The sequence below is a fragment of the Populus trichocarpa genome, chromosome 3, assembly GCF_000002775.5.
Source record: "Populus trichocarpa isolate Nisqually-1 chromosome 3, P.trichocarpa_v4.1, whole genome shotgun sequence".
In the NCBI taxonomy this organism is placed as follows: Eukaryota; Viridiplantae; Streptophyta; class Magnoliopsida; order Malpighiales; family Salicaceae; genus Populus; species Populus trichocarpa.
In genome coordinates, this window is record NC_037287.2 from 9,042,593 (window position 1) to 9,051,801 (window position 9,209).

General features: G+C 36.8%; 1 protein-coding gene across 5 annotated transcripts; it reads left to right on the forward strand.

Annotated features, from left to right (window-relative positions):
- Positions 1-8,354, forward strand: LOC7475703 (GBF-interacting protein 1-like). Of its 5 annotated transcripts, none has more exons than XM_024597742.2 (9): positions 1-455; positions 1,852-1,895; positions 2,671-2,936; positions 4,430-4,995; positions 5,612-5,951; positions 6,456-6,735; positions 6,910-7,002; positions 7,318-7,764; positions 7,894-8,354. In XM_024597742.2, the coding sequence occupies exons 1-9, from the start codon at positions 233-235 to the stop codon at positions 8,227-8,229; spliced, it is 2,595 nt and encodes an 864-aa protein (XP_024453510.2). In that variant the 5' UTR covers positions 1-232; the 3' UTR covers positions 8,230-8,354. The 5 variants fall into 5 exon arrangements, with proteins under 5 accessions (XP_024453510.2, XP_024453511.2, XP_024453513.2 ...); XM_024597743.2 differs by having other exon boundaries at positions 4,433-4,995; XM_024597745.2 differs by having other exon boundaries at positions 3-455; positions 6,471-6,735.
- Positions 8,355-9,209: the final 855 nt, after the last annotated feature.

The following is a 9,209-nucleotide window of genomic DNA, read 5'->3' on the forward strand; positions in this document are numbered from 1 at the left end:
TTAAAGCAAAACTCATAAACATAACCCTCCCACCCCAACCCTTTTCTTCTTCCATAGCCCCTTTCTCTTCCCCTTTCTTTTCCCCTCCCCTTCAATAAATTATTAAAAAACCCCCCAAAACCCTAACCCTAACCTCTCCCTATATCTCTCTCTGTATTATTACTATTATTATTATACCCAAAACATTTCTGATTACTACTATTTTAGTTTTCTTATTTGATTATCGAGAGACATGGGAGAAATGGTTGCTACAACTGATGCTACTTCTGCCGTTACTGGTGGTGGTGGTGCTGGTAGTGGACGACAGCAGCAGCATACACTGTCAGCGAGAGTGAGGAAAATTATACAATCGATTAAAGAAATTGTGGGAAATTTCTCTGATGCTGATATTTATATGGTCCTTAAAGAGACCAACATGGATCCTAATGAGACCGTTCAAAAACTGCTCAATCAAGGTCTGCTCTTTTTTTATTTATTCATTTTTTGCTGTGTTGACTGATGGTTGTTGTGCGTGCGTGTTTCCTGTGAGAAGTATTTAGACTTTGCAAGTTGGAAAATAACGGGCATATGCTAAAGAATGGTGTTTTTATTTTCCGGGTTCTAAGGGTTTTAGTTTTAAATACAAGTTAATTCTTTTTGGCTTTGGTTCTGGCGTTTATGGCTTGTGCAATGGGCCTTTTTTTCTGTGTTGTTTTCCAGTCTGGAAGTTGAAAATTGATGGTCTCTATTGGGGTTTTCACTGTCACGACGTTATGTTTAGCTTTGCTGCGTTTTTGTGTGCTTTGGTGTTTGTGATGTGTTTTGAGTAGTGGGTATTAGGTGCTTTCTGTTGATGTTTTATTATAGAAGTGAGTGTGCAGTTCTCAATGTGCCAGGCTTGAAAAACAAATGACCTCTCAAAAGTTTGTTTTCTTCATGTTATCTTGGTCCATTGGAATTGCGTTGTGCTTGTTGGTAAGAAATTCTTAACTTGATGGTTGTTGGGCCAAGAGTAAATTTTTAAGGTGTGTTTGGTGTTTTAGAGTGGAAAGGAAGGGAGGGGAACTATAGAAGGGGGTGAAAAGACCATCCGAGGTATATGATTTTTCTTTGTTTGGTGAGAGTAAAAGGGCGAGGTAAGAGGTAATGGTTATTAGGTTACGCATATGTTATTGAAGTAAAATTGTTTTCTTATAATATTGATTTGGAGGTTAATGATAATTGTTATATGTAGTAGAAGTCATCAGCAGATTGTTCTATGATGTGAGAATGCTGTCAGTGTGAGAATGCCAAAATTATAGTTCTATTGATGTGCATTTTCTGGAACATGATATTAATGTGATTGGCATGTTTAATTCATACTTTTGTCACAGCATTGGATGAAATCTGTCCGTCTTGAGTATCATTGTTTCATGATTATCTGCTATCCATATTTTCAGCTACTTTAATGTAGACTGCTCAATGGTTCATTATAGTTCATCATGCTTGGTCTGTGGTGCATCATCACCGAGCCATGTTCATTTGCTTATGGTCCCTGTCATGGAAGTTAGGTAAGTTGGTTGGTCATTAAGCTGATGCTCTTCAATGATGTGTGTGGATATATCACTTGAGTTTTAGGGAGGTTAGGAAGATGGGTGTAGCTACCCATGACTTCTTTTAGAAAATGTCTTAGTTTGTTGGAAATAAAAATCTGTGTTTCTTGAACCTTCTTATTAGTCCTATGAAATGGTATCTTTGTGTGCTGTGATTTCCCCTCTCTGGCTTGTGTTGGCTACCTTGTTGGTTTGGTCATTTTTGAAAGTGTATTTAATTTTGATGTGTTAGTTGTATAACCCTCTTATTCAAATGAATTTTATTTGATTTTCTTATCAGATCCGTTTCATGAGGTGAAGAGAAAAAGAGATAAGAAGAAAGAGGTATGATTTTGTGATCTTTCCTAATTGAATTCTGTCCTGTTGTCTTGATCATTTTTCCCAATTGATATTTATGCTATTGCTAATGTGATCTCATTTGTGAATTATTACTTATTGTAGTGGAGTCACAATATGCTTTATGCTTAACATTTGGAAAGTGCTGATCTGTTAAATTCTTCTCACATGATTTCCATCATCATTGATTGCTAGACATTTGATTCTATAAATTCATTAGAGTTTTGGAATTAACATCCGACATTGCATTATTTTCTGTGTTTTCAGATTGAAATTTTCTGCTTTATTATTATGTTCAATTAGTCCAATATGAACTTATTAGACCATGCCATTTAAGAATTTGCAACTGTTCACATTTAAGGAATTTGTCTCTACTACCTCTTAAATAATTATGCAATACAGGATTCAAGGAAATCTTATATCCAATTCAATTTGCAATTTCAAACATTCAAGGAATTTTTGATATGTCATATTGTGAGTTTTGTTGTTTGGAGAATGTGCTCTCATAATTCTCGTATCTATGCTCTCTTGCATCAGAATTAATTAATTTTTCTTCTGTCAAAAATTCTTAAATACATTCGGGTGAACAGCTGCTAAGATTGAACATAATTTACATGGATTAAGGTCTTTGATTAAAAGGTATACAATGCTGTTTCAAATTGAAGTTTAAGTGTTTTGTTTTACAGTTATTGCATTAATTCCCGTGTCAATGCTTGCACTGATCTAACATTTTACTCATGAGTTTACATGCTTGTGGCCTCAGAGTATGAGTTACAGGGGTTCTGTGGATTCAAGAAAACAACCTGAGAATTTTGATCAAGGGATGAGACCCCGTACATTTTTGGATCGCTATGCTCAACGAGGAGGCCATACTCGAACTGATTCGATTGGTAATAGAGGAGTTAACAGAGAATTCCGTGTCGTGAGAGACAACAGAATTAATCAAAATGCAAATAGAGAACCAAAGCCTGCTTTGCCGCAAGGTTCAACATCAGCAAAGGAGAAAGGCAGTGGAGTTACAGAAAAAGGGTATGCCTTTTCAGGTTCTTTCACAAACTTTTCATGCCGTTGTTTTTCTGTTTGTTTTCATTTACTTACGCTGACTGTCGTTCTTGGTGGCCCTATTATGCCCGAGTGCAAAATGCTAGTCTGGTAATTATTTTCACAAACCCTAGCAATCTTTGCTGGTGCAAAAGCGTTTTGTTTATATTTATCACATAACCATTCAAGCTTCTGAACTAAGACAGATTTGATATGATCATGACCTTAGTAAACCACAATCCTCAGCTTGAGAGCTTCCGTTCTACTAGCAATGGTCATGAAGTGACATTGTGAACTTAGTTATAGCTTATAAGTTTCACTTTTACAGTTAAAATAAGTAGCTGCTACATAACTTGGATAAATGTTAAATTTTACTTGTATTTTTTGGAAAAAGAAGGGCAACAAGCTCTAAAAGCATTGGCTGTCATCCAAGCATGCAGGGTTCTGTTAATGCAGTTAGTGTTACTGTTATATTATGTGTGTTTTCACCAACCTGAAAGCACATATGCAATCATGCCAAATTACTAGCTTTCCCAACCCACAACCTTAGCTGATAAGGAATAGTGCTAAAAAACCTCAAAGTCAATGTGTTTGTAAGTTCCTAGGGTAGGTGCTTTTACCTAGGCCTACATGAGGTGGCCAATGAGCACCTAAAGTGCAGACCTCATCAGTTAATTAGGTGAGAAAAAGATAAATTCTCTGTTTTTGTTTCTTTGGGAAAATATTCTCTCTATTTTGTTCAGTTCCTTTGCTTTCTCTCACCACTCCTTTCCCCCCTTTCTGTCCATGTTTTTCCTAGACAAAACTGAGGGGTTTTATTTTATTTTATTTTTTTCAAATTTGAGCTGATAGGCTAATTTTATTTTCATGTAGAGCGCATACCCGTTCTTGGTGCCTAGATTCCAAGAGCTATTGCTGCTTTAGCACAGCTAGTCTCTTTTAAGAACTCTTAGCAGGACAAGGGAGGCTAATCTTTTGGAGTTTCCGGAATTCAATTGACAATTATTCTGGTTTTAAACAGTGCATTGTAGATAATGAAGAAACCCTTAATTTCCACTGGGGTATTTCTTTTGCAAACTTAATGGAGCTTGGGTAAATAGGACTTTCAATGAGATATTGTGGAAAGGAAAAAAGAAATTGAGAGAATAGAGGATTTTTGGGTATCCTTTTAATGAGATATTCTTTCTTCATTTAGTTTCCACCTTGAAAGTTCTTATTATTCTGAGAAAATCTTTGGTTACTAGGGTTCTAACTTAGAAGGCACAGTAGAAAAAAAAGGGAACCTGGTGACTATTATTAAAGAGTTGAATATCAACTTTTACTGAAAAAAGAAGCAATGAAGGAATTCCACTGTGGTTTTGCTTTGCATCATACAAGTGATCGTTCCTATGTTCTTTGCTATTGAATCATTATTTACTTTCAGTTGAAAATCGAACTGACTATTTTTAAGGAATTGAACAAGATCCTTATTTTTCTTTTAGCAGTTCAGCAGGAATTTCAAACAACAACTTAAAGCCTTCTAACGCACAAAGTTCATCTCAAACTTCTAATGGGCCTACTTATCCTGAACCTAGATACAACAGAGATGCTAAGTCAAGGGCTGGTGATAGGAAAGTGGTATCAGAGGAAAAGCGATCTACAGCTTCTAATGCTACTACTTCACGGGCACAAGTGGTGAAACCCAATAATTCTCAACAACATGATGCATCGCTAGCTTCAAGCAATTCTGTTGTTGGGGTGTACTCCTCCTCGACAGATCCTGTGCATGTGCCATCTCCCGATTCTAGATCATCTGGTGTTGTTGGGGCGATTAAGCGTGAGGTTGGGGTGGTGGGTGGTCGCCGGCAGTCTGAAAATGCTGTCAAAGATTTGTCATCAAGTAATTCATTCTCAGAATCATTTCATCCTTTAACTGCAATATCTAATACCGATCAAGTCCGTCAAACTGCTGTGATTGAATCAATGCCCAGCGTTCCTGTTAACAGATCATTGTTACACAACCAGTATAACAGCAGGCCTCATCAACAAACTGTGGGTTATCCAAAAGGTTTTACATCTTCCATAAGCTCTTTTCTTAGATTATTGTCCTTTAAATTGTTCTTGCTGCTGTTTCGATAACAATAGTCTGTGATGACCTTTTCTGCTTTGAATCATCCATTTCTGGTTTTTTTTTTGACATCTGAAAAGCGCTCGTTATTTACATTAATCTGCCCACTCATGGTTGTTATTATGGCGTGATTTCTATATGAACTTAAGTACTATTATTACAGCATGTGTTACATCACAACTGGGCTTTAATGATGCTATTTCTTCAAGGGTTTAGATTGTTGAGCATTGAATGTCGTCCAGATTCTGGAGTGTTTTAGAGATACACCTTTGCTGCAAAGGGGCTTCGTACTTGAAAATTGATATAAATGGCCTAATAGGGTTTTGATATTAACTGTTAATTTCCCCTGTGCTTGATCTCATTCTATCATATTTCATTATTAATTTTAATGAATGAAAATTCTCCTGCTTTTTAATTTTAGTTGAGTTATTAGCTTCTTTCCGTAGTTTGTACACTTATAAGTATGAGGAACATTAATGAAAACTTGCAATGACTGGACTGCTCTACTTATTTTCTGAAATTTCTGGGACTTGTTTAACCAAAAAATTTTGTGCAGCTTCACAGCATAATAAAGAGTGGAAACCAAAGTCGAGCCAGAAATCAAGCATTACTAGCCCTGGAGTTATTGGAACACCAACAAAATCCAGTTCGCCTCCCACAGATAATTCTAAGAGCATGGAATTGAATGCAGCTAATTTGCAGGACAAGTTTTCACGAGTAAACATTCATGAAAATCAGAATGTAATCATAGCACAACATATTCGAGTCCCTGAGAGTGATAGGTGCAAGCTGACCTTTGGCAGTTTTGGAGTGGAATTCGATCCTTCCAGGAATTCTACTCCTGGATTTCAAGCAGTAGGAATTTCAGAAGAATCAAACAGGGAATCTGCCATCAGGTCTGTTTTCTATTTTGCACAATCTTTTTCATCTAGAGGTTTTGCAAATTAAGATATCTGAATTGGGAAAGCTTTGGAATGTTGTTGTTTCCATATAACAGTCTTCAGATGAGTTCCATACTGTCTATCAATGTGAATGGTGGTAAGGTCATTTGCTCTGAACACTCGCAATTGTTATTGTTCATTTAGGGCTGGTGTCCATAAATTGGTATCTTTCTGTTGCAGTTAAATAAACTTAAGCAAACAAAGTCAGAAATATTGCTGATAAATAATAATTAGGATAAATTTAGTAATGTAATAGCACCAGTACAAGTATCCTATCACTGGAAGAGTAAAGATAGGAGTTTTCAAGTAGAAATTAAAAGGACAAAAAAAGAAAAGAAAAGAGAAGTGTGTTAAAAAAGCTGTAGAAAATTACATATTAAAAGCAGTTGATTGAACATAGTTAACATGAAAAATGCTATGCCAAGTTCAGTGCTCTAATTTGTGCTAAACATGAAATAGTAAATGTGATGGCAGTTTACCAGCATCTTGTCCGGAGTCTTCCAGTGAAGATGCACCTGGTGGCAAGCAGATTGAGTTGCTAGATGATCAAGCAAGAAATTCTGAGTCCGACTCTCCAGAAGCTGGTTTAGCTTCTGAACATCAATTGCCTGAGAAGTCATCAAGTCCTCCAGACTTGGATAATTATGCTGATATTGGTTTGGTTCGAAACAGCAGTCCATCCTATGCTCCTTCAGAGTCACAACAGCAACAAGATCATCCTGAGTTACCAAGCTTTTCGGTGAGTTCACTCCTTGGATTAATGAAATGTTATATGCCAGCTCAAAATTAACGCTTAGCAAGTTGCTTTAGAGTGGTGTCAGCTTTTATTTGAAATAATAAAAAAAGCAGTTTTCATTGCATGATCTTTTTCATACCTTTTTGTTAGCATTCTGATGTGATTGTGTGCAAGCAGGCATATGATCCCCAGACTGGTTATGATATGTCATACTTCCAACCCCCAATTGATGAAACGGTACAAGGACAGGGTCAACCATCTCCACGTGAGGTAAATTTACCTGCTATAATACTTTTAGATGTGCAAGGTAGCATGCTTCTCTATATCTTCATCGCATATTAACTTGCATGCTTGCAAATGTGCACAAACCCAGTTTCCTTATTTATTGATGTGAATGGGTAAATAGCAGTTGTCAGTTTGGTTCTGCATAATTACATAGCGTATGTGGTGGTGGAAATTGTCTTTCCCTATAGACTGACACTCAGGAAAGCAATTGTGCTTTGAAGAAAACTTCCCTTTTTAGTCATTGCGTTATATTATATGAAAGTATGGCGTCATTTAATTTTCATTACCTTGTGACTTCAGGCCTTAACTGCCCATACAGGCAACCACATTCCTACATCAACAATGCCCACAATGCAACAGCAGCCTCCAATGGCTCAAATGTACCCACAAGTTCATGTCTCACCTTTCACAAATCTCATGCCATATCGCCAGTTCATCTCTCCTGTTTATGTTCCACCAATGCCCATGCCTGGTTACTCTAGCAACCCTGCATACCCACATCCATCAAATGGAAACAGTTACATGCTGATGCCCGGAGGTGGTTCCCATCTTAATGCAAATGGCCTCAAGTATGGAATCCAGCACTATAAACCAGTTCCTAGCAGCAATCCTGCTGGTTTTGGAAATTTTACAAGTCCAAGTGGGTATGCGATAAATGCTCCTGGTGTGGTTGGAAGTGCAGCAGGTCTTGAAGACCCATCTCGGATGAAGTACAAAGATGGAAACATTTATGTTCCCAACCCACAGGTAAAAGTTCTTTGTCGGTAATGACAATCTGACTTTACATTTGGTTGCTTTTATGGCTAACTGAGTAATTACATGAATTGGTCTGTCCATCACCTCTTTGTTGATTGCCTTTTACATTTTCTGTTGCAGTCTGAGTCATCTGAAATTTGGATTCAGAACCCAAGGGATCTTCCAGGCTTGCAATCGTCACCGTACTATAACATCCCTGGGCAAACACATGCTGCGTATTTGCCATCCCACACTGGCCATGCCTCCTTCAATGCGGCTGCAGCACAATCTTCTCACATGCAATTCCCAGGCTTGTATCCACCTCCACAGCCAACTGCAATGGCAAGTCCGCACCATTTGGGTCCTGTTATGGGCAACAATGTTGGAGTTGGGGTTGCCCCATCTGCTCCCGGGGCACAAGTGGGTGCTTATCAGCAACCTCAGTTAGGCCATCTCAACTGGACAACAAACTTCTGAAGGTAAATGTCAAATCAAACCCCATAAGGGGATTCAAGTAGTTATAGAAATTTATTTTTCCTTGTGAAATATTTAACCTTTTTATCTTCTTTTATTTAATGCAATCAAAGTTCCATTTTCAGGCATCTTTCTTTCTTTCTTTCTTTCTTTCTTTTTTGCTGTCCTATTTAGGCTGCTTCTGTTTCCCATAATGTAGACAAACCATGCACATTGAATCAAAGATACAGATGTAGGCAAATATGGTAATAAAAAAAATGTTTCATAAATTGTATACTGGTGTATAGTGTTAAACCCCATTGTATGTTCTTGCAAGTCAACACGATTGGTCTGTTCGTAAATGAAGTCCATAATTGATTGTCAGTTTTCTTGTAGCAGTGCTGTTCTTCTAACTTCCTAGTGCTCAAAGTGTGATCCAAACCGTCCGTATTGGTTACAAAAGCCTTTCTTTTGTGGTTGATTGTTGTTTGAAAACCCAATTTTGGGTCTCCAAATTTGCTGGAGTTAATTATAAATTAGTCTTCGTAGTTTTTAGAAATGAATTGCTTAGCCCCTCTTCAATGAAAAAAAAAAAAAAAAACTTAAATAACCCTTGTAGTTTCATATCTTATTACCAACTTACTCTCACTTTATTAATAAACCTAGTGAAGTATCATCAATTTAATATTTTGTTTTTCAAAAATGTTTATATTTTACCAAATCTTCCTACTCACAAAATTCTTTTCCCTCACCAGAAAGGAGAAAAATTATTGATTATTCACCGTAAGACCACAATTAATAACACAACCATAATAAAATAAAACTCATGTTCAAGAGTTTATATATTCCAAATTAAGAAAAAAACTAAATTCCATAGGGAAATCACTATAGTTCCCTTAACAAAGTGCTGTTTATTGGCACAATGCTTTGTATTTTTTTCAGTCCTTTGAACTTTTTTTTTTATTTCACTCATCAAACTTTTTTGTTTAATTTTATCCTTGTAC

What these genes read in the sequence shown, in the direction of transcription:
- LOC7475703 (XM_024597742.2), top strand. Translation starts at nt 233, where the DNA reads ATGGGAGAAATGGTTGCTACAACTGATGCTACTTCTGCCGTTACTGGT. An exon ending in CTGAGTTACCAAGCTTTTCG is followed by an intron (nt 6,736 to 6,909) that starts GTGAGTTCACTC and finishes GTGTGCAAGCAG; the next exon opens with GCATATGATCCCCAGACTGG. An exon ending in TTTATGTTCCCAACCCACAG is followed by an intron (nt 7,765 to 7,893) that starts GTAAAAGTTCTT and finishes TTTCTGTTGCAG; the next exon opens with TCTGAGTCATCTGAAATTTG.